The sequence below is a fragment of the Thermothelomyces thermophilus genome, chromosome 3 (assembly GCF_000226095.1).
Source record: "Thermothelomyces thermophilus ATCC 42464 chromosome 3, complete sequence".
Lineage (NCBI taxonomy): Eukaryota > Fungi > Ascomycota > Sordariomycetes > Sordariales > Chaetomiaceae > Thermothelomyces > Thermothelomyces thermophilus.
In genome coordinates, this window is record NC_016474.1 from 2,643,532 (window position 1) to 2,664,922 (window position 21,391).

At 57.8% G+C, this 21,391-nt stretch overlaps 7 protein-coding genes across 7 annotated transcripts; 3 read left to right on the forward strand and 4 right to left on the reverse strand.

Moving 5' to 3' along the window:
• Window positions 1-11: 11 nt before the first annotated feature.
• On the reverse strand, window positions 12-3,130 carry MYCTH_2304603 (uncharacterized protein). Its single transcript, XM_003663077.1, has 4 exons — window positions 2,803-3,130; window positions 2,411-2,738; window positions 1,852-2,354; window positions 12-1,790 (listed from the first exon to the last, which is right to left on the reverse strand). Exons 1-4 carry the CDS (start codon window positions 2,914-2,916, stop codon window positions 168-170), a joined length of 2,568 nt encoding a protein of 855 aa, XP_003663125.1. The 5' UTR covers window positions 2,917-3,130; the 3' UTR covers window positions 12-167.
• Window positions 3,131-5,129: 1,999 nt separating this feature from the next.
• Window positions 5,130-6,935, forward strand: MYCTH_2304605 (histone H3-K79 methyltransferase-like protein). Its single transcript, XM_003663078.1, has 2 exons — window positions 5,130-5,799; window positions 5,861-6,935. The coding sequence occupies exons 1-2, from the start codon at window positions 5,210-5,212 to the stop codon at window positions 6,771-6,773; spliced, it is 1,503 nt and encodes a 500-aa protein (XP_003663126.1). The 5' UTR covers window positions 5,130-5,209; the 3' UTR covers window positions 6,774-6,935.
• Window positions 6,936-7,028: 93 nt separating this feature from the next.
• Window positions 7,029-7,945, reverse strand: MYCTH_2304608 (uncharacterized protein). Its single transcript, XM_003663079.1, has 2 exons — window positions 7,714-7,945; window positions 7,029-7,601 (listed from the first exon to the last, which is right to left on the reverse strand). The coding sequence occupies exons 1-2, from the start codon at window positions 7,796-7,798 to the stop codon at window positions 7,057-7,059; spliced, it is 630 nt and encodes a 209-aa protein (XP_003663127.1). The 5' UTR covers window positions 7,799-7,945; the 3' UTR covers window positions 7,029-7,056.
• A 257-nt stretch (window positions 7,946-8,202) lies between these two features.
• On the forward strand, window positions 8,203-11,220 carry MYCTH_2304613 (uncharacterized protein). The gene is made up of 5 exons (XM_003663080.1): window positions 8,203-8,402; window positions 8,481-9,248; window positions 9,319-10,588; window positions 10,678-10,755; window positions 10,861-11,220. The coding sequence occupies exons 1-5, from the start codon at window positions 8,258-8,260 to the stop codon at window positions 11,114-11,116; spliced, it is 2,517 nt and encodes an 838-aa protein (XP_003663128.1). The 5' UTR covers window positions 8,203-8,257; the 3' UTR covers window positions 11,117-11,220.
• Window positions 11,221-11,256: 36 nt separating this feature from the next.
• Window positions 11,257-13,777, reverse strand: MYCTH_2315227 (uncharacterized protein). The gene is made up of 3 exons (XM_003663081.1): window positions 12,915-13,777; window positions 12,734-12,833; window positions 11,257-12,677 (listed from the first exon to the last, which is right to left on the reverse strand). Exons 1-3 carry the CDS (start codon window positions 13,439-13,441, stop codon window positions 11,928-11,930), a joined length of 1,377 nt encoding a protein of 458 aa, XP_003663129.1. The 5' UTR covers window positions 13,442-13,777; the 3' UTR covers window positions 11,257-11,927.
• Window positions 13,778-15,714: 1,937 nt separating this feature from the next.
• MYCTH_2304617 (uncharacterized protein) lies at window positions 15,715-17,828 on the forward strand. The gene is made up of 2 exons (XM_003663082.1): window positions 15,715-15,965; window positions 16,058-17,828. Exons 1-2 carry the CDS (start codon window positions 15,822-15,824, stop codon window positions 17,669-17,671), a joined length of 1,758 nt encoding a protein of 585 aa, XP_003663130.1. The 5' UTR covers window positions 15,715-15,821; the 3' UTR covers window positions 17,672-17,828.
• Window positions 17,829-18,454: 626 nt separating this feature from the next.
• On the reverse strand, window positions 18,455-21,325 carry MYCTH_2304619 (uncharacterized protein). The gene is made up of 4 exons (XM_003663083.1): window positions 20,948-21,325; window positions 19,115-20,885; window positions 18,722-19,056; window positions 18,455-18,636 (listed from the first exon to the last, which is right to left on the reverse strand). The coding sequence occupies exons 1-3, from the start codon at window positions 21,158-21,160 to the stop codon at window positions 18,806-18,808; spliced, it is 2,235 nt and encodes a 744-aa protein (XP_003663131.1). The 5' UTR covers window positions 21,161-21,325; the 3' UTR covers window positions 18,455-18,636; window positions 18,722-18,805.
• Window positions 21,326-21,391: the final 66 nt, after the last annotated feature.

The window sequence follows — 21,391 nt, forward strand, 5'->3', positions numbered from 1 at the left end:
AACAATTTCATGCACTCATCGCATCAACTGGGTATACCAATAGCACACTCCGACACATCTCCCTCACAACGTTGCCATTCCCAACCCAACCGCCGCCCCCACCTTTCTCAATATTATGACTCCTCATCGCTCCCTAAGAATAGCGCATTCTGTCGTCCCTCATCAAGCTAATAAGCAGCTGCCATTGTCGGATCAAAGGCGGGCGAATGGGCCTTCAAGCCTCCATCGAGGTCGTGGTTGCCCTTCAGGGTATTCCCGTTGGGAGCACCCCCGCCGTACCCACCGTGCACGTTGCCCGGCGTTGCGGTCTTGTGCAGCTTTCGGACGACGGTCGGCGGGGCGGGGATGTCGCGACTCTTGCCGGCGGAGCCGATGGAGAAGACGGGGCTTTCCCACTTGTCACCCTTGCGGGCGAGCTCCCGGTACTCGGTCGCCTTGGAGCTGATACCGCCCGGCAGGTGGATGTTGGGGAAGATGCTGTCCTCCTTGGTGATGGCGTAATTGACCTTCTTGTCGGCCGCCGTCTCCTGCGCTTTCCGCTTGCCCTGAAGCACCTTCTTCTGCGCGGCCGTCACGTAACGGTTGTAGATGTTGGGCGCCTGCTCGGGGCTCTCACGGGCTTGCTCGAGCGCCCGGTCAGCCTCCTGCTTGATCTGGAACAGCATGGCGTCCAGCTTGGCGGCCTGGTCCTTGATCGCCTTCTCCAGCGCCTTCTGCACGCCGGGACGGAGCACCATGAGCATCAGTGGCTTGAAGAGACCAAAAAGTATCTTGTGGTTCGACTCGACGAGCTTGATGTCGAGGTTGTTGACGGAAACGTCCACCTTATCGACCTTGAAGAAGGATTTCCGGTCGCTCTTGTCTGGTGACAAGAACTTCATCCGGAAGGTGAAGCCGTCCCCGGCCAACAAAAAGTTCGCGACGCCCTTGTCCGTGATAGAAGGGAAGCCTTGCTTGCGCTTGATGTAGTAGCTGACATCTCTGAGGTCCATCTGGATGCCCGTCACCTTGACGTCGACCGAGTGCTTGCTGCTGCTGGCAATCTTCTTCCGGCCGAAGCGCATGTAGTTCTCGCTGGCGACCTCCAGCACGTTGGGCATGAAGTTGTCGCTCTCGAGGACGAGGTTCTCAATAACGGCGTCGAACCGAGGTTCTGAGTACTCGATCCGGGGCACCGGAATGTAGGCGATATTCTGAAGAATGGCGGGAATGATCACGTCGGTGAGATCCTTGACGAGATGGGGCTTGAAGGCTGGCCTCCCGTTCTCGTCGTTGCCCAGGTCGGTGAACAGCTTGGTCATGGAGGCAGCAAAGGCCTTGTTTTGCGGGTCATGATCGAGCTGGTCGGCCAGGAACTTGATCTCATCCACGACGCGGTCAGCGTGGCTGCGGTACTTGTCCCGCAACAGGTAGTTGCCCTCATCATGCAGGCGGTTCCACTGCGCGTTGGAGTCGTCGTCCAGGATGTATCCCTGCTCCTGCAGACATCTGCGAATGTACTGGTTCAGCGACTTGAACCAGTTCTTCAACTGGGGATCGCGGTCCGCGTCGCTGTAGATGGTCTTAATGGAGTCCCACAGGTCGTCGGTAGAGGTGCCATTTGCAAAACGCTCAACCAACGTCTTTAGGTCGGTTTCGGCCTGGACCAGGCCAGAGCGGGCCTCCTTGACGGTATCCGAACCACCCCTGGCAAGCCGGTTGGCGTGGTCGCCGTACTCCTCGGCAAGATCCAGCAGCGTCTGGATGGCATGTTGATAATCAGGGTGCTGTTGGCACTCGAGTATCATTTTCTGCAGCAGCGCAAGTTAGCCCAGTGTCCGGCAAGAAAAAGAGGTGAGGTTCGCGACATGCCTTGAGACGCCAAATGGTCTGCTCGCGACGCTCCTGCGGCATCTTGCGAGAGAAGTAGTTCCTTGCACGCTCACGGTACTCATCACGCCTGGCGCGGGCCTTTTCCTTGGTTTCCTCGTCAACGTTTTTATCGACGTTGCGCTTCAGGGCGTCCTTGGCGGCCGCCGCGCCCCCAGTCGCGTTGACCCCTGAAGAGGCGCAGGTCTGGCCATCATGTGCTGCGGTGTTTGCGAGGTCTCTCGGATCCGAGGAACCGGAAGGGTGGGCTTCGGATGTGGCCTCGGAGATGGCAGCCCTAGCGTCCTCCTTGGGATTGCCCTTGTAGTAATTCTGGAGCTTACCCTTCACGCTGTTCTTGGACATGTCGGGAGCATCGTGCCAGGTGTTGTCCTGAGCGGGACGGTCGATTTGCTCGAGGTCTTCCTGGCTGGGTCTGACGCGGGCTGCAGCATTCGTGGCGGCGTCGCCAGCAATGTCGCGGAGGAGGATGGTCGCATCAGAAACTGTGATACGTCAGTAATGTTCCTCGGGAGTCAATCATCGGGGCGCTGGAACATACGAAGCTTCCGGAACTGCCCGTTTGTGATAATCAGGGTGCCCAGAGTGCGCAGACCCTCGAGCGCCTGGTTGCCGTGTTGCCGTGCCTGTTCCTTACTGACGGGAGCTCCGGGTGTCGACACGGCATTGGGGTCAAATTGCTGGGTCTGCCAGATAAAGTCCTGCAGCAGGTTGCCATCATTCTTGGACAGGAGCAGATGCTTGGCCTGCGTGACCACTTCCTTGACATCTTCCACCAGTCGCTGCCCCTCGGGAGAGAGCTTCTTGGAGGGCCTTGAGAGCGCCTTGGACTCCAGGAAGCTGTTTAGGGCGACATCGATCTGGTCGTTCTGGTCTGGATGTTAGTCTCTGGACATGATGGACACGGATATGTTAGCCAGACGTAGCGCATACCGAGGGAACCTTGCCGAGCTGAAAGGCGCTGATGATGCCGTAGATCTGGAGTTTGCGGTTTACATCGGCCTCCTTCTCTTTTGTGTCTGAGGGTTTGTTGACGTTGGGAGCCATGTTGTGGGTGGTTGCTTGTGGGTGGTTGCTTGTGGGGGGCGAGCTGAGTGAGGAGCTGGATGATATAAGTCTTGTTGCGTCAAGGCTGGATCACAATATCAGACGAGGTTGACTTGTGGTATCAAGATATGGGATACAAGTCGGGGGAGTCAAGACGTTGGGCGAGTTGTTTACAAGAGCAATAAACAAAGCGTGGTTGCGATCCGGGAGGTACGGGGAGTGAAACTGCGCAGCAAACCAGGCGCAGTGTGGCCTCATTTATTCCATCCAAGGATGGGAGTGCGCCTCAGAACCTGATGGCTGGTTTCGCCTTGGTGCCTCGGAAGTGTGCAAGAGAGACGCGGTGACGTGACACTGCGTAGCAACCTTGGTGACATGGTCGAGTGCGTCATAGGGAAAGAGCGAAAGTCTAGCCAATTTCCTCGATTGGCCGGCACTCAGGCTTCAGCTTCCTCTCTCGAGCAGAGATGATGCGTCACAGCTCTCTACACACGCGTAGAGTCTGGTCGCGCTGCTCTTGCCAGAACACAAAGATGGGCGGGCAACCCCATACGCTATAGCAGTCATTTTCAAGTCGGACAATACATTACACCAGCGAAGTCGTTTTGGTGTAATCATGTAAGACGGGAGAACGAATCAAAACGGTCTGGAACTGAAGCAGAGAGGCCCAAAAAGGTTGACAGGTTCATTTGTTCAGTCCCTACGCCAGTCTTTCCGCATGCCTAAACATCGACACAATAATGAAGGAGTGCGTAGGTTCAGCGGACAGCATGCGCGGCAAAACTGCGGCTGGCCGAACAATGAACCTGCCGCCTAGCAAGATGTTCAAAGTTGAAGTCGCAAACATGACGTCAGGCATGATGCTCCTCGAACCCCGGGAACTAGCCTATGGGCCCGCCACATGGTTTGACAAGCTCTATCTAGATTCAAGCTGAGTACTCCGTAGATCTGCCCTAAAGCAGGTAGCGTTTGTTACACGTATGTGTCATGACAAGCAGCGGTCCACCGATCAGTTATCAGTTCATCCGATTACCTCAGAGCCCCTGGAAGCTGTGTATCACTTGGTCAGAATTGAACCAGGCGGAGGGTTAGGGTATACCGTTTCCCAACACACCCTCTCGAGTCTTGTCCTCTACTCTCCCCTATCCTCTGCCGAGTGATACTGCTGCGAAAAGCATCTCACTGTCCTCACTTGCAGCTCTAACTGCAGCGCCACCATGTACTTTCTCAGGTTTGCTACCGTAGTTTACGGAACTCGCTCCAAACCATTTCCAAAGGGGACAACCTTTAAATGGTCAATGCGTTTAGAGCGCATGCCTCGTTATGTGGCTAGCTCGTGGCTAGAACCAGAGAAGCTGATACGCTTCTGACACACACACTAATCCGTACATGACTAGTGCCTAAGGTCGGTATATCTGCAGGCTCAACATCCCTAATAACGGCTTTTTAATACAGTCCTTCTTCTTTCTGTATATGGCAACTGCCGCGCAATCCCCCGCAGTAATGAACACGAGCAAGTAACTGAATTCTGTCGATTGATTGCAAGTGAGCTGAGCAAGACTAATTCGCAGTCCTCAGATTTCGATGGGGTTGCTAAAGCCTCGTGTTCTTGTCAGATGCGTGCGTAGTTAACCCGTGCCGTCATATTACAGATAGTCCATGAAAGGGCTCGAGAATGAATACAAGTACTGTCCCTCGTAGGTTCATGACTTCCTCATTGCTCCCTGGAAGAGGCGCTAACTGTAATAAGACTAGCGTAAATTTCAACACCATGCTTCTGGAACCATATCACATGACTTTGAGAAGGATTTCTGGGCCCCGACGCGCCACCGGAACGGAAGTCGCGCTTGTGGTGGAAACGTGACAGCGAGGCCCGGCAAATGTCCAGTCAGAAGTCGGCCTTGCGCTTCAGGTGCCTGCGTAAGAGTAGTCAGCGGGAAGGGTCCCCTGCGTCGCCAAGGCTCCCAAATCTTCTCCGGTCCCCGAACTTCAAAAGTCGCCGTCAACCGGCGCGCTTCTTTCTATGTCGACCCCGCAGCTTCGCCATCTTCTACCTATCCCCTTCCCTACAAAGAGACGGCTTGGCCTCGCCATTTTGCTCGCTCCACCATAGCGCTACCTTCAACAGTGTAACGAAGCATTGTCTCCCATTTCATGTTGCGCATTCCTCGCGAGATTATACCGTACATGTTCCGGATTCGAGAGACAAGACCCGCCGAGCTCCTGCACGCTTGAGGCTGCCTATGTACGCGTTGCCGATCGCATCTCGACATCAGGCGGCGAAACGGGAAAAATGAGTATATTGAACAAAAAATCCAAGTTCAAAGTCAAGACCGAGGTGCGCAAGGTCCAGCAAGCCGTCGCGCCCAAGCCAGCCACGAACGCCCCCGGCGCCAGCAGCAGTAGCAGCACCAGCGTGAGCCTTCGGGGCACGCCCCGCGCTTCGCCCGTCCCGGCCTCGTCCCTGAGCGTAAAGCGACTCCAGCAGCAGCCTGCGTCCTCCCCCTCACATTCTTCCCCAGCGCCTGCCCCCAGCACCGGCAACCCCAACCGGAAACGACCAGCGCTCGTCAGCAGACGCTCCACCGCGAGCGCAAGCCCCGCGCCCATTTTGAGTGACTCTGAGCCCGGGTCGGAGGACGACGATGACTGGCGGGAGAGGTTAGACCCGAGCAAGCGGCGGAAGCGGGCGCACACGGAGGATCCGGGCCGGCGGTTGCGGCATCCGAAATTATGGGCGGGCGACGGTGATGATGAGATACCGGCGATTGTGCACTCGGCGGAAGTGGCATCGCTCGAGAATAAGTGCCAGCCAGTCATGAGATTGGGGAGGGACGAAGTTGTAGTACACCTGCGGTATCCCGGGGCTAGGTCCATGGAGCGGTAGGGGAAGATTCGTCGTTGCAGTTTTGTGGACGATAATCACTGATCAAACGGGTATTAGGTACGAGCTCGTATGGGGCAAGGATAAGATTGACGGCGCCGCGGATATCATGAAGGTGGTCCATATTGCGGCATCGACGTACCTCACGGACACCGAGGCAAAGCCGTTTCTGGATCATGACACCGGAATCTATCGCCGGCTGGAAAAGAGCAAGAACACCAATGATGGGAACGGGTTTAAGGCGGCCTTGGCGGACTACAACGACCGGCTCCTCGAGTTGCAAAAGAAAGGAGCGATAGCGAAGAATATCGACGCCATGCGCGGCGTACCCCGGGAACTCGTCGAGGTCATCTTGGGCCAAATATACGACCGCACGGTGGCGCCTAAAGTCGAGTTGCTCGCCAAGTACGAAAACGGCACCGACAACGTTTATGGCGAGCTGCTCCACCCCTTTATCTCCGATATCTTTGACCGGACGAAGCTGAGCTCTGACATGGTCTTCGTTGACCTCGGTTCCGGAGTCGGCAACGTGACGCTTCAGGCGGCTCTAGAGAGAGGGTGCGAGAGCTGGGGTTGCGAGATGATGGAGAACGCGTGTAACCTGGCCGAGGCGCAGAAGAAAGAATTCGCGGCGCGGTGTCGTCTGTGGGGTATTGCGCCAGGCAAGGTGTACCTCGAACGGGGCGACTTTCGTAAGAATGAGAGGACTCTGGAGGCGCTCAAACGAGCGGACGTGGTCTTGGTCAACAACCAGGCTTTCACGTCGCAGCTCAACGACCACCTCGTCAATATGTTCTTGGACCTCAAGATCGGATGCAAGATCGTGTCGCTCAAGACGTTCGTCCACGACAACAAGATTGCCGAAAACGATGTTGCGTCGTCGATCTTGGAAGTCGAGCACCTGAGCTACCCTGGAGGCTACGTTAGCTGGACAGGAGCTCCAGGTAGATACTGTATTTCGACGAGGAAATGATTCGCTGCGTGTCAGGGATTGGAGATGTGTTGGTCGGTTTCGGATGGGTTTTCAGGAGTATTGGTGGGCGGGCATCTGTGTTTGGAGAATGTGTCTGCAAAGACGAACGAGTACCCCATACAGCGGTATCTGCTTGGGCATGATTTTGAAAAGGGCGAAGCGAGTCGGGAAGGGAGCAGCATAGAGATGTATTCCAACGTACCTTGTCCAGAAACCATTATTGACTGATCCAAAGTCGCTCGATTTTCAATGAGATTCTCTTCCGAATCCTTGACTTGTGCGGTCATTTCCGCCGGTTGAACAGGGGATCGTTTGCTAGGTTCATGGCCTCAACCTCCTGTCCTACCCGCTTCATGAATCTCTCGACGAGTTGCTTGTTCTCGGCTTCCTGTTCGGCTCGCCTCCTTTCCACCATGTCGAGCTGCATGTTGAGCACCGCCAGCTCGTCCTGTACGTCCGCAACGAGCTTGGTTTTGACGCGGAGCTCCTCCTCGCGGTCTCGCAACTTCAAGGCGAGAGTACGCCGCTCAGCCGTGAGATCACGGAGCGCTTTGGAGTCGGAGGCTGTCTTGCTGCGGAGGCGTGCGAGCTCCTCCTCTGCCGCCTGGAGACGTTGTTGGAATTGCCCTTTTGCGCGGAGAGCTTCGGCCAGCTCAAGGCGGAGTCGTGCTACTAAGGGAGTGTCGTCCGGGGAAGAGGAGTCGGGAGGCGGGGGTGTTGGGTCTTTCGAAGTGCCGGATTTGGGTGGGGGAGCGGAGGGCTGGGCCTGGGTTTCGCGGGCGGCTTTCTCAGCTTCGAGGACGGAGACACGGTCGAGCAGTTGCGAATCTGGGAGCTGGTCAGCCTAACGTGCGGACACCTTAAAAGCTTTCCCAGGTGATTGCTGTCGCCGCTGAAGGAATCGGCGAGCAACAGGCGAGGGAGGGGTCCATCAACTGACACGCCGAGATAAGCTCTTGATTGACTGGATGCTGCTTTTCGGCATCTCTGATGCCGGCGAGATACTCCTGTCTCCAGTCTGACATGGCGTTGTTGCAATCCTGCTACGGGAATGTGTGGATACGCAAGCAGGATCTGAATGGAAAGGAAAGTACCGTGGGGCGTTTGGCTTCGGTTTCAATGATGCAAAGGCGCCGAAGCAGAGCGGTTGATTGACCCCGCGATTTGCCAAGATGCACAACCTAGTAAGGTAGTTAGTTGTAGTGTAGTGTAGGGCTGTCCCTGGTTGGCTTCAGTGGTACCCAAGGATGGTAACTTATGCCTGTAACTAATCCGTACAGTACATACATACAGTGCTTATGTGTCTTGCCCCGGCTGGTGAGCACCGTGCGAGGTCCCGCTGCCTACAGGCATCCACTGCAGTTGCAGGGTCACTCATCAATCAACCGGGCTCTAAGGGTACCTATAGTAACCAATCCTCGCACCCACTCTCGGCTCACCTTACTTTCTACCACAGCAAAACAAGCATGGAGACATGACAAACGATGGACGTCGCTCATCCCACTGCGGGCTGGGAACAGCTTGGCGAGCGCTTTTACCGCAAGATCCAGCTTTACACCCAAGTGTTTGACCAGGACCTCGAGCTCGACAACTACTTGGTCGCGGGGGCTCCCTACGGAGGCGCCATCGGTGAGTAGTAGTGGATGGCGTTCCCTCTTCAAACCACACCCTCCGCTTCCGCCAGCCACGCCTCTGACGCGGCAACAGCCCTCTATCGCGATGAGGAGAAGTTGATCGCCTTCCAACCAACAAAGCCCTCCAAGCCTAGCATCGACATCTACAGCTGCGCCGGCAAGCTCCTCCGGCGCATCAACTGGGACCAGGGTTCCATCAAGGGTCTGGGCTGGTCCGAGGACGAGAAGCTGCTGGTCGTCACGGCCGATGGGACCGTGCGATGTTACTACGACCTGCATGGCGAGTTCAACCAGTTCTCCTTGGGTAACGGTGCCGACCAGGTTGGAGTCAAGTCGTGCAGGTTCTACGACCACGGTCTTGTCGCCCTCCTGAACAACAACTCCTTGGTCTCGGTCTCGTCGTATGACGAGCCGCGTCCCAAGCTGCTAGCTCCGCCCCCAGAGGGCCATGTCCACGCGTGGAACATCATCCCGCCCGCTCACACCCTGTCTCGGTCGGTCGAGGTGCTCCTGAGCATCAACCAGACCATATACGTATCCGATGCCGGCGAATGCAGGGACCGCTTCTTGGATATCGGCCCCTTCACCCACATCGCCGTGTCGCCGAATGGGAAATTCTGTTCCCTCTATACGACGAGTGGCAAGGCACACGTCATCACCAGCGACTTCGAGAGCCGCTTCAGCGAGCATGACTCCAGGTCCAAGATCCCCCCAAAGTATTTTGAGTGGTGTGGGAATGATGCCGTGGTTATTGCGTGGGAGGATGAAGTTCACCTCGTGGGTCCGAGCGGTTCATCGGCCAAATTCTACTACGATGGCGGTCGGGTACATATCGTCCCCGGTGCGTGCTCTCTTTCATCTTATCTTACTGTGTGTGTGACTACCTTCCCACTGACGAACGCACGCAACAGACTACGACGGAGTGAGGATCATTGCCAATGATACGTGTGATTTTCTTCAGAAGGTTCCGGACGTCACGGAGCAAGTGTTCCGCCTCGGCGCGGACTCTCCGGCAGCCATATTGCTGGACGCTGTCGAGCAGCTTGAGTTGCAGTCACCAAGGGCTGATGACAATATCCAGCTGATCCGGCCGAACCTTGTCGAGGCCGTGGACACGTGCGTGAGCGCGGCCGGCCAGGAATTCAGCGTCCACTGGCAGAAGCAGCTGCTCAAGGCCGCTTCCTTCGGCAAGTCGGTGCTCGACGTCTACAACAGCGATGACTTTGTAGATATGTGCGAGACGCTACGGGTGCTGAACGCTGTCCGCTTCTTCGAGATTGGCCTGCCTCTTTCCTATGAGCAGTACCAACGCCTCTCCCCGTCCGGCCTAATCTCCCGCCTGCTCAATCGTCACCAATACCTCTTGGCGCTCCGCATCGCAGGCTACCTGCGGCTACCGACCGACAAGATCTACGTTCACTGGGCCTCTGCCAAGGTCCGACTGGGCTCTGAGGACGACGATGTCGTCTGTCGCAAGATTGTCGAGAAGCTGTCCGGCAAGCCGGGTATATCCTTTGAGACGATTGCGCGCGCTGCGTACGACGAAGGGAGGGGCCGCCTGGCCACCGAGCTCCTCAACCACGAGCCACGTGCCGGAAGGCAGGTGCCGTTGCTACTAAGCATGGAGGAGGATGAGCTCGCGCTGGACAAGGCCATCGAAAGCGGGGACACAGACCTGATCTACTTTGTCCTGCATCAGCTCCGGCGCAAGCTGCCACTGGCCGGATTCTTCCGTGTCATCAACAGCCGGCCTACCGCCACCGCTTTGGTGGAGGCATTGGCGCGCCAAGGGGATGGGGACGGAGGCGGCGACGATGGCGAAGACACCACACTGCTCAAAGACCTGTACTACCAAGACGACCGTCGCCTGGACGGAGCATCTGTGTTTATCCGCGACGCCCTGCGCCAGCCCGAGAGCCGAACGGCAAGTGACAAGCTCGCCATCGCCGCAAAACTGCTTTCGGACAACGTCAAAGAGCATGCGTTCGAGCTGGGCGCGCTGAAAGAAGCGACAACGCTGCTGCGGATGCAGGAGGCATTTGATCGCGACTTGACCGACACCTTCACGGGACTGTCAGTCAATCAGACCATGTTCAAGCTCATCCGGTTGGGGTACCACGGCAGAGCGAAGAAGATCCAGAGCGAGTTCAAGGTGCCCGAGAAGGTGGCCTGGTGGATTCGGTAGGTTTTTTTTTGCCTCGCCTGATTGATTGATATTCTACTGCTCTCTTTGCGGAGCGAGGCCAGCTCACACACAATCAAAATTTCAGGCTCCAAGCCCTCGTGGCCAAGCGCGACTGGAACGAGCTTGAAGAGATATCCCGGCAGCGCAAAAGCCCCATCGGCTGGCAGGTACGCAAAAGCCCCAAATTCCCCTCTAGCCGCCCTACGCGGCGGGCCCCTCCCCTGTTCTGAGCTCCAGCCCGCTGACTCGCTCCGCGAACGTCCCGCTGCCAGCCCTTCTACAACCTGATCCTCCAAGCAGGCAATCCGCGCCTGGCAGCGACCTTCATACCCAAGTGCACCGGTCTCGAGCCGGGCCAGGCTGTGGTCATGTACGAAAAATGCGGGATGCGCGTCAAGGCGGCCGAGGAAGCAGTCAAGATCAGGGATGCCGAGGCGTGGACGCGCCTGCTGGAGGCCGCGGGGCGGGGCACGGCCGAGGGAAGGGAGATTGAGAGGTTGGGTTTGTCTGTCTTCAAGACGTGATGTGTTGTGAACTGTGGTGTTGGGGTTTGAGATTGCGTTTCGTCTTTTGTCTCTTGTGCTCAGTTGGGAGGCTGCAGTTGGTGTCAGCCATACAATACACCGATGCGTAATGCAGTGCGGTTCAAAGCCGCGTTCATTTTGTGATCACCTCTGACATCGATATAATATAGTAAGGCGTGAGGTTCTAGAAAGCAGTGGAAAGCAACCAATGGATCGAGAGAACGGTTCCTGGGCTGTGTGGTCAGGAAGGCTACGCCTCAAGCCACCCAGTCCCCTTGTCTGCCGTCACTCGTTAATTGTGAACAAAGGTTCGTCTACTTTGGCGAACAAATACGACTTTAAATCCAAAATCCGACCTTACTCTGAGAGGAGTAGAACATCCACCGCATCATCATGCGGCACTGAGGACTAAGAATCACATATATAAGCGTATAGAAAAGCATCAAAGGACAAGGTAACACAGTTGTGACAAACCCCAGTCCCAAGGACCTCCGGAACGACAGTAACATTTCCATCTGTCCTTCGGAAGTGCATATCCCTCTTTGCCAGATAGACCAGTCCCAACCGTCAACTCCCAACTGTGCTGTGTGCAATGCGCCCGCCCTTTGTGCTATACTCGACTGAGAACCGAAAAACACCAAAAGCAAAACGGGAGAAATGAGCGAAATAGACTCTAAGGAAAATGGTGACGCAATCAAAAACATCATGCCATCTGAAATCACCGCTGAAGAGGCCGAATAGTCATGCCAACCCTTCAATGCCCGAGCTCCTTCGATGACGGCCTCCCCGCAACCACAGTCATGCGTGCCACTCACGAGCCAACATTGTCCATCGCCAGCCTCGCACTAGCTGCCTGGACAGCGGCCTCGAGGCTGCTTCTCGCAGCGTGGTTGGCGCCACCCTGGCTGAGAGCGGCCGCCGCGGGACGAGCGCCCTCAGAACTTAGTCTTACACCGCTGCCATCAAACACCCACGGCCCGGCGTCGTTCCGCGGTGTGATCGGGCCCTCGTGACCGTTAGTCACTGGCGCACTGGTGGGCGAGGGCGTCCTGGCTTCGCGGTGATCGTCTGGTAAGGTCCGCTGGGCTGGGGAGGGGATGGGCATGGGATTGGAGACCGCGTGTGACAGAACTGTCGCGTCCCCATGGGTTACAGCGCCGTCGAGCTGCGGTGGGGATTGCTCCCGCGGAGGGGAGGGATCGATTAGCAGGTCCATGTCTGTTGGCTCGGTCGGTCGTCTTTGTTGCTGCTGCTGTGGAGCGAGTTGACCGTTATGTGCTGGTTCCCTCGATGAGCGCGGCGCCGAGGCAGCGGAACTATTCGGGTTATCGGGGTCGGCCGCCGGCGGTTGTAGTGAGGCTCCTTCCTGTGCTGCTGCTGCACCTTCATCTGAGTCGAGCTGCTCCCAATCCTCTGGATCCTCTACTTCTGCCTCAAGGTCGGCTGCAGCACGGCAGTTTGGGCAGATGAAGATGGGGTAGGAAGGAGAGGTGAGGAGGGATCGGATGCACTTGTAGTGCCATGTATGGGAGCAGGGCGCAACGAAGAGACACTGGCATGGCTGAGAGTTGTCAGCCAACGCTGGGTCGGGGTGGTGTAAGAAAAAGAAACACTTACCGCTATGCTGTTGAGGCAGATTGAGCAGTCTTGCGAATATGACCCCGACGTGTTGGCATTGCCGGCCGCCATGTTCCTTAGCCGCTTATGCGTGGCCATGCTGGATAGATGTTAGTATCAGCGACACTTGGACATCAGACCCCGGAAGGAGGGGGAGGGGGGGGAAGGTGGGATTGCTCACTTGAAGGTGTTCAGCTTGTTTTGCCAGCCACGGTTCAACTCCAGCCTCATCTTGACGCAGCGGAAGATCATCTCCTCGCCCCCCTTGAAGTCAATGCCCAGCTGCACAATATCGCCATCGTTCACAGGGTACGGCTTCGACTCGGTACCAGGAGGGCTGAGGCGAATGTGATTCAGAAAGGTTCCCGAACTGCTCTTGACATCCTTGATGTACCACTTGCCGTCCTCATACCAGAACTCGCAGTGCCGCCGACTGACCACCTTGCTCTTGAAACCCACGGGAGCTGCCGAGGGGGTATTTGGCGGGACGTTGGGTTGGTTATCCCTCTCGGAATACCGGCCAACACGAATGACTTCCTTGCCTGTAGGGAGGGTGCGAGAGATTGGCGAGAACTTGAGCGACGGTCGGGTAGCGCGCGGGTCGTAGAAGGTACTGAACCGAATTGACGGTAGTGAGTCAAAGTTGCTACTGCCCCCCTCGTGGCGAGCAGCGGTATCGCCGGCGGTGGTGGAGCGCGTTCGGGTCATGTTGTCTGCTGGCGGAAGGGTCCCCGGTTTGCCTGCTGTTCGAGCCGCAGTGTTCGAATCGATGTGGACAGGGGCTTGAGGGGGATCGGCCGGCGGAGTTGCCGCTGCAATTCCTGAGTTGGCTCTCTCTCCCGAGGACGAGGACGAGGTTGACAGCCCGAGAGGATGGGCGAGAGCGGGCACGAGCTGGGATAACCGGTTGGTGCGAGGGGGGGAGGGGGGGCTAGTGCTGTTGTTATCCGGGGCGGGGGCGGTGTTAAAGTCGTTGCGTAGGGCACTAAACCACGGGTTTGTTTGGGAGATTGGCGGCGATGATGTTGACGATGCAGGTTGAGTGGCCGGAGCGGCGGGCTCGTGGGTGGTGTGAGTGGTGTGGGTATTGTGGGTGTTGTGGGAACTGTGGTCGCGGGACAGGATGTGGGTTTGGGTGTAGTTGCGTAGGTAGCTCAACCCTCGTAGGCGGCTGCTTCTCGAAGGCGGTGTCGATGACGCGGGAGTCGCGGTGACGGGGGAGACAGCAAGGTTTCCAGGCCCCGTAGACGTGGGCGAGGCCGCAGGTTGCGTGAACATTGACGGGGACCGCTTATGGTTCGGTGTGTCGTCGGGGTGGAGGAGCCGAAAAGACCGCCGCTGTCACCTGCCGGCTGTCGAGGATTGCGAAGTGTTTGCGGCCGTTGGGGGGAGAACAAAGTCCCTGATTCGCCTGGCGCAGTGCTAACTATGGTTTGAAACAGAAACCGCCCGGTGCCCTGGATAGCACGGTAGCACCACACCAAGTGACGCCAAAACAATTGATTAAATAATAGCAAAAAAAATCTTGCACTGCACCGAGCCGCGTAACCTCCAGTCCTCTTTGAGCCCGAGCAGGAAATTGATAAAAAGGTTCCGGTTGGAGAATTGTACCTGTCAATGGGTGAACCGGTTGCGAAGCCTCACGGCCTAGGGGGATGTCCTTGGTTTGGTGGCCTAGTGGGTCAAGGCAGGGAGTTGCGGGCCTCTGCGAACTGCGAAAAGTCGTGGGTCTCGAGCAAACCGACCTTTTCGCTAGATTATGTGTGCTGTTGTTGGGTCCTGATTTTGGCCCGGGTTGCCCTGGGATTCCGTTGCGGACCGACTTGGCTGCACACAGGTGCGAGGTCAGCACGACAGGGGATTCGGTGGCTGTCAGGGGAAATCTTCTGACTCAGAGGCGTTGAATCCGATAGGATGCAGTCGCGCTTGATGCCAGGAAGTTAATGCTGGTTCTGGCGCCTTCCTCGAGACATCGACTGAGCCCGCATGCTCTTGTCACTTGACCGACTCCTTTAAAATCGGCTGTTGCGACCCAGAGGGGTCGCCGAAATAAGGGGGCGCTCAGGCGGTTGGCTGGGTGGCAAAGCCCCCCGCATCCGCCGCTGCGCAGGACCTACTACAGGGCCACTAATCCGCACACTAGCGTTCTCTGCTACCTGAGCTCGCTGAGGTATGCATGTATGTACGGATTACAGATGTACTCGCAATCTTTCGGATTGGGGATGAGACAACGCCACAGAACCCCCCTGACCTCCTTTTAGTACCTTACGGTACGGGCCTTGGTTTCAACGGGGCGGTTTGTTCTACTTGTGCGCGTACTTGTCTCTGACTGTATGTTACCTACGTACACTACATGCGTACATTCATTACATTAGGTACCGACCTCCTTCGGATACGATACCTATCACCTAAGATCTCTAGGTACCAAAGGTTAGTCGGGGGGGTTGGTGCGGTGAGGTGTTCCGAACTTTGAAGCAGGTGTACTAGAATACACATTGTATGACTTCGTAGCACTCTTGTGCTTCTGCGGCCGGCAAATTGTCTAGAAGCGTTGTTCCCATAGAACCCCTCGGTCAAGATTGACGGACTCTCATGATTGTGCAGGCACCGAGGTTCGTCCCCGCCTCAAGTGGCCATGTCCCAGCGATAACCAACACGCAGTGCCGAAGTATGTATGTACATGTACTCCGTACCATTCAAATGATTGACGTAGTATAAAAGCGATCCCTGCCTCTGTGATGCATGTATACGCGTACGCCACGTACGCATACGCGGTATTCCGTAGGGAAACTCGCTCTGTGTTCGGAGCAGCATTCAGGGCCCCTTGGGTTTGCAGCGCTGCACGGCTGACGTAGGTGCGCAGTAGTTACCAGGAGGCCAGGCTTTTGGTGTGCGGGTGCTGCTGCACCTACAGTACACAAGGCAGTGTACCACGGTAGGTCCGTTTGCCGAGACGGCCGGGCTTGCTTATCGATAGCGCCCCGGGCGCGAACGCAAGCCATGGATTTGTCTTCGACCAAGTGAAGCTCCGAGAAATTCTACGACAACATCGAGCACTCTCGACGGACCGCCGGACCCAACCACAGTCATGCTCCGATCCTGCCGGCCAACGCGGCTACTCACCCGGCCTCGTCAGCCATGGAACACCCTTAGCGGCGGTCGTCCGTCCTTTCCGGCGAGGACGCTAGCGACTGCGGTCGGTCGAGGAATCAGGGTGCAAGCGCCCTCCAAGGTAGGCTGCATCGGCCAGTCCTTGGCGATAGATATCTGTGTTTTAAAGGGGGGGAATGACCCGCGAACTGGAGGCTGATGAAAATGGCCCAGGAACCGACCGAGCGCGACAGGGTGACCACCCTTCCCAACGGCATCCGGGTGGCATCCGAAGACCTTCCTGATGCTTTCTCGGGCGTGGGCGTCTACATCGATGCCGGGTCGCGGTACGAAAACGAGTCGCTGCGCGGCGCGAGTCACATCATGGACCGGCTAGCTTTTAAGTCGACCGGGTCGCGGTCGGCCGACGAAATGCTCGAGACGGTCGAGAAGCTGGGCGGGAACATTCAGTGCGCGTCCTCGAGGGAGTCGATGATGTATCAGGCGGCGACGTTCAACTCGGCCATCCCGACCACCGTTGGCCTGCTGGCCGAGACGATCCGCGACCCGAAGCTCACCGACGAGGAGATTCAGCAACAAATCGAGACGGCCGAGTACGAAGTGAGGGAGATATGGTCCAAACCGGAGCTGATTCTGCCCGAGCTGGTGCATACCGCCGCCTTCAAGGACAACACGCTCGGGAATCCGCTGCTCTGCCCCCAGGAGAGGTTAGGCGCTATCAACAGAGACGTCATCCGGGCGTACCGGGATGCTTTCTACCGGCCGGATCGCATCGTCGTCGCCTTCGCGGGCGTGCCGCACGAAGAGGCCGTTCGGTTGGCCGAGCGACATTTTGGGGATATGGCACCAGCGCCTTCGCCGCTGTCGAGGACGGGCTCGGAAACATCGCTCGACTCGGCGAGGTCGGAGTCCAGCGGTGCCTCCGACGCCTCGTCTTCTTCCTCCTCCTCGTCTCCATCCTCCGATCCCGAGCCATCCGGGCTGCTCTCCAAGATTCCATTCCTCAAGAGCTTCTCCCCATCCGGCAGCGGCTCTTCTTCCCCTTCCGCCCCCATCACCCCGATAACCGCCGAGGACCTGTCCCGCCCGGCACACTACACCGGCGGCTTCTTGTCCCTCCCGCCCCAACCGCTCCCGCTGAACCCCAACCTCCCGACGTTCACGCACATCCAGCTGGCCTTCGAGGGCCTCCCCATCTCATCGGACGACATCTACGCCCTCGCGACGCTCCAGACCCTCCTGGGCGGCGGCGGCTCCTTCTCGGCCGGCGGGCCCGGCAAGGGCATGTACTCGCGCCTGTACACCAACGTGCTCAACCAGCACGGCTGGGTCGAGTCGTGCGTCGCCTTCAACCACTCGTACACCGACTCGGGCCTCTTCGGCATCGCCGCCTCGTGCTACCCGGGCCGCACCGCCGCCATGCTGCAGGTCATGTGCCGCGAGCTGCAGGCCCTGACCGTCGAGGGCGGCTACTCGGCCCTCAACCCGGTCGAGGTCGCCCGCGCCAAGAACCAGCTGCGCAGCAGCCTCCTGATGAACCTCGAGAGCCGCATGGTCGAGCTCGAGGACCTCGGCCGCCAGGTCCAGGTGCACGGCCGCAAGATCGCCGTGCGGGAGATGACGAGGAAGATCAACGACCTGACGGTCCAGGACCTGCGCCGCGTCGCCAAGATGGTCGTCGGCGGCATGGTCGAGAACCGCGGCAAGGGGAGCGGCGCCCCCACCGTCGTGCTGCAGGAGGCGACGGCCCACGGCGTCAAGACCGCGGAGATGTCGTGGGATCAGATACAAGACGTCATTTATCAGTGGGGTTTGGGGCGGCGGTAGGAAAAGAGCGAGAGTAGTGGTGTGTTGTGAGGGTCCATGTATGTGTGGGTGTGTGTTTGGAATTGTAAGAACAGGAGGAGTAAGAGGAGGAGTCTCTTGTAACTATACGCTACTAAACCTTGTATAGACCTTACCTGTTATTGTCTGCATTTCTGGTGTTGAACACAAAAGACGTGAAAAGGTTGGATCCAAGATAAATTCGTGATGATGATAGTCTTCATTGGGAGCTCAGAATTACAGTCGCCACCAACCCCAAAACTCTTGCGCTAAGGTCTATTGGCTCGGGTATACCTAGGTCAGTAGCAGGCGGCTCATGAAGGCCTGCAACATTGTATGTACTGCGTTGCGAACTTGCACGCCTCGAAACCCTCAAACTCCTCGGCTAAACTCCCAATACGGCAGCAGTGAAGGGCATCCATCCCTTCTTACCGCAACAAGCATCGGGTCGTCGTCCGATCCCAAAGCATCCCAACCGTCTTCGCCGATTTACGCCAACCCATGTCTTGTACCCCATTAGGATCTCCTTGGGTCACAGCTTTGACCTAACGGCCTCCAGCCGATACTTCACGTCCTTCAGCGCCTTCGTGACCGGCTTCCAGTCGTCGAACTGCCTCACCAGCTCCGCCGTCTCCGCCGACAGCTCCGTCTTGACAAAGTCCTCCTCCAGCAGGCCGCGCATGATCCAGGGTAGATGGTACGGGTTGGGATTCGGCTGGCCGACGCCGCCGTCGCCGCCAGCACCGCTCCTCCCGGTGTGCACCACCTCGCACGGCCCCTCCAAGTCGGTCGTCTCTAGCGCATGCGTCACGGCCAGATCGTAGACCTGTTCCTCGTCGTAGAGGCGGGAGTGGCCTTCCCCTGAATACAGGCTCCCTGCCAATGGCGTCGAGAGCTCGCGGATCAGGCCGTGGTCCGACACGCCGAGGTTGCGTAGTTTGAGCGCAAAGCCGACCAAGTGGGCGATGCTACAAAGGATGACTGTTAGTCCTGCTCCGGGACGGAGGAAAGCTGAGGGAAAAGGGGGGGGGGGGGGAGCTGGAGGGAACCAACAAATCGGGTGCGTGGATGCGGCCGTCGATGAAGACGGCCCGGTAGATGTAGGGATGATGGGCCGGCGCATATATGGCTGACTAGTTATAACCCGTAAGTATTCGAGGTTGCCTCGCAGGACGGGGCGAAACAAACCTCCAACGGCACAAGCTGATCGTCGATGCTACCAATGTACGTAAGACGCGCGCCGTGGTTCAGGACTACCTTGAGAGACGCTTCCAGTCTCTTGGACACCTCGCTCTGGGGGTCGGCAAACTCCCAGAGCTCGGCGGCTGAGCCCATTAAGATGCCCATGCCGGTCCGGTAATCGGGGAACGGACCCAGCGAGACGCCAGCTACGCTCACTGTTAGGGTACCGCTCACCTGCAAGTGTTCACAGCAACAATAACTCACCCATTGCGCAAACGCCCATCCTGGCTGACCCTACAACCCCCAGTTCGATGAGTTTCGCCAGCAGCATGATGCTGACGGGCACACCCTGCGAGTGACATGCGATCAGAATCAGATCGGCCTTGCGGATGAGATCGATCCAGTTCAGCAGCAGCTTCCACAGGTTCTCCACCCGTTCGCCAATCTTGCCCTCTCCTTCCAATGCGACCTTTTCGATCTCGCAATCTTCACAGCCATGGCTGTTCGCCCACCTTCGGATGGCTTCGGCGCAGTGGTTCGCAAACTTGATGGACGTTCCAGTGGGTTGGCCAATCATGGGACGGAGGTAAGTCGCGGGGAAAAGCCCGTGGACACCGATGGCGATAGCACTCTTGATCTTCGGGGGCTCCTTTGTCCGATACACGTGCTTTCCAGACGGCTGCCGGGTCCTAAGCAGCAGCTGGGCAATCTGTTTTATGATGGACGGGTTGTCCTTTAGCTTGTAGGTGCCCTCAAACGAGGGAAGCAAGAGGTTAGGTGGTGAAACTTTGGCCGCGGCTGGCGTTTTGGCAGCAGACGGCTTAGTCGTTGTGCCAGCCTGTGGCGTGCTCGGGCGACTAGGAGGCGCACCATCAACCTCCATGGACTTTAAGCGCACGCGTTTGTTGTTGCTGCTCTTTGATGAGGGTTCCCGGGAAGGGGTAGCAGCGGCCTCTGCTCGCTCCTTCTTTTGCTTCGGTTTCAGCGAAGGCTCCTCCGCTGGTGTGCTTTTTGTGCTTTCGAATTCCATCGAGTTCGCCCTCTGGGGAAGCGTTTCCGACCTTTCTCCCATGACCGCAAGTTGGCCCTGCTCACCTTGCCGTTGCGCGGGTTTCTTGGTGGATGTCGACCCTGAATCGCGAGACCAAAAAGCCCACGTCGACCCTGCCTTAGGCGGGGGGGCCGGCGGTTCGGGAGCTACCTCTGCAGCAGGTGCATCCTGCATGACCACATCTTCGGGTTCTTTGACTATCGCCGAGGTCGCCTCTGGTTCCGCGGGCGGCGGCCCAGGCTCGGGCTGCGAAGGAGCCGGGGCAGTCCTGCTAGTCCAATACCACAGCCAAGAGCTCCCGTAGCCCGTTGCTTTCTTGTCCTGCGTGGGTGGTTGGTGGTGAATGCCGGCAGCCTCTTGGGCTTCCTCGGGTGGATTCGATGCCTTGTCGGTTTGAGAGTCTTGTGGTGGTCGTGATTGCTCTGCCTCGACAGGTATTGGGACGCTCGCTTCCTGGGATGTTGTCCCTGCCGGCACGGGAGCATTTGCCGATGAGACCGGCTCGGCCGTCGTTGTCCTCGCAAACCAGCCAAACCACCCTGAAGAAGGTCTCTGCGGCGTCGATGCCGCGGCCGGCTGCTCTTCGGTCCCTACGCTTGCAGATTGTTCAGCTGGTAGCCTCGTCGTCTCTTCTTCTCCACCAGCATCGAGCATTTTTGTGTCACTCTCGGTGCCGGCGTCTCCCGGTTTCGTCTTGTCCTCCTCCGGTTTCACAACATTTCCGGCTGCTAACGAGGCTGGTTCTGAGGGGCATTTTCCAGCGCTCGCCGCATCATCCTGCGTCTTTGGCGTTGCTGACCCTGACTGAGGGCCGTCGCTGACACTCACGGAATCGGCGCCCTTCTTTTGTTCGAATCGGCTGAGGTTCGCTGTTCCCGCTGGTTTCGATGTACCTCCGAGGATCGTTTCCCGCGCGACCTGGGTCGACGCAACCGATTTAGACACTCGAGGCCACGACCCGTACCAGCTTCGGGTGTTGTGTACCTGAGAAATAGAGACAGTCAGCTTTGAGGCCGTTGAGCACGGCAATCCGATGTATCACATGCCTGGTTCGAACCTTGCTTGGCAAGGGTTCTGTCTCTTCCATCACTGCCCGCCTCCGACACTGGAGGAGTGCGCTGGTCGGTAATAGCAGTTCCTGATCGAGACGAGGCGGAGGATGGTTGCGACGGCATGCCGGAAGGAGGATGAGTAGGAGTTGAGGTCGGAGTGCCCGAATCGGCGGCAGGGTTGGGTTTAGCCCGCTTGCGGGAACCCATGGCGCAGACCGATGGGCGATAAGACTGCACAACCGTCCTGTTTGTAGGGCTATCGACGTGATTCGGAGCGGGTGAAGGCTTTGGGGCAGAGAAGTTACAGGCCGGTCGGTAATGGGTTGTTGTTGCCTTGGCGCGTGTTGTTCGCTCTAACGTGGCGGCGGCCGGACCGGCGTCGGTCCCAGCTGGCTCCAATCCGCTGGCTTCCCGAGGCTGTACGTCATCCGGTCATTG

Bases quoted from the DNA above. Each gene is read 5' to 3' on its own strand.
- MYCTH_2315227 (XM_003663081.1), bottom strand. From the start codon at position 13,441: ATGACCCGAACGCGCTCCACCACCGCCGGCGATACCGCTGCTCGCCAC. The intron at 12,834-12,914 runs GTGAGCAATCCC...ACATCTATCCAG, and splicing joins AACAAGCTGAACACCTTCAA to CATGGCCACGCATAAGCGGC. The intron at 12,678-12,733 runs GTAAGTGTTTCT...GACAACTCTCAG, and splicing joins TCTGCCTCAACAGCATAGCG to CCATGCCAGTGTCTCTTCGT.
- MYCTH_2304603 (XM_003663077.1), bottom strand. From the start codon at position 2,916: ATGGCTCCCAACGTCAACAAACCCTCAGACACAAAAGAGAAGGAGGCC. The intron at 2,355-2,410 runs GTATGTTCCAGC...GACGTATCACAG, and splicing joins CGGGCAGTTCCGGAAGCTTC to TTTCTGATGCGACCATCCTC. The intron at 1,791-1,851 runs GCATGTCGCGAA...GCGCTGCTGCAG, and splicing joins AGACCATTTGGCGTCTCAAG to AAAATGATACTCGAGTGCCA.
- MYCTH_2304605 (XM_003663078.1), top strand. From the start codon at position 5,210: ATGAGTATATTGAACAAAAAATCCAAGTTCAAAGTCAAGACCGAGGTG. The intron at 5,800-5,860 runs GTAGGGGAAGAT...AACGGGTATTAG, and splicing joins GGGGCTAGGTCCATGGAGCG to GTACGAGCTCGTATGGGGCA.
- MYCTH_2304617 (XM_003663082.1), top strand. From the start codon at position 15,822: ATGCTCCGATCCTGCCGGCCAACGCGGCTACTCACCCGGCCTCGTCAG. The intron at 15,966-16,057 runs GTAGGCTGCATC...AAAATGGCCCAG, and splicing joins GGGTGCAAGCGCCCTCCAAG to GAACCGACCGAGCGCGACAG.
- MYCTH_2304608 (XM_003663079.1), bottom strand. From the start codon at position 7,798: ATGTCAGACTGGAGACAGGAGTATCTCGCCGGCATCAGAGATGCCGAA. The intron at 7,602-7,713 runs GTCAGTTGATGG...ACCAGCTCCCAG, and splicing joins TCAAGAGCTTATCTCGGCGT to ATTCGCAACTGCTCGACCGT.
- MYCTH_2304613 (XM_003663080.1), top strand. From the start codon at position 8,258: ATGGACGTCGCTCATCCCACTGCGGGCTGGGAACAGCTTGGCGAGCGC. The intron at 9,249-9,318 runs GTGCGTGCTCTC...CGCACGCAACAG, and splicing joins TCGGGTACATATCGTCCCCG to ACTACGACGGAGTGAGGATC. The intron at 10,589-10,677 runs GTAGGTTTTTTT...TCAAAATTTCAG, and splicing joins AAGGTGGCCTGGTGGATTCG to GCTCCAAGCCCTCGTGGCCA.
- MYCTH_2304619 (XM_003663083.1), bottom strand. From the start codon at position 21,160: ATGGGTTCCCGCAAGCGGGCTAAACCCAACCCTGCCGCCGATTCGGGC. The intron at 20,886-20,947 runs GCATGTGATACA...TCTATTTCTCAG, and splicing joins CCAAGCAAGGTTCGAACCAG to GTACACAACACCCGAAGCTG. The intron at 19,057-19,114 runs GTGAGTTATTGT...CAGTGAGCGTAG, and splicing joins GATGGGCGTTTGCGCAATGG to CTGGCGTCTCGCTGGGTCCG.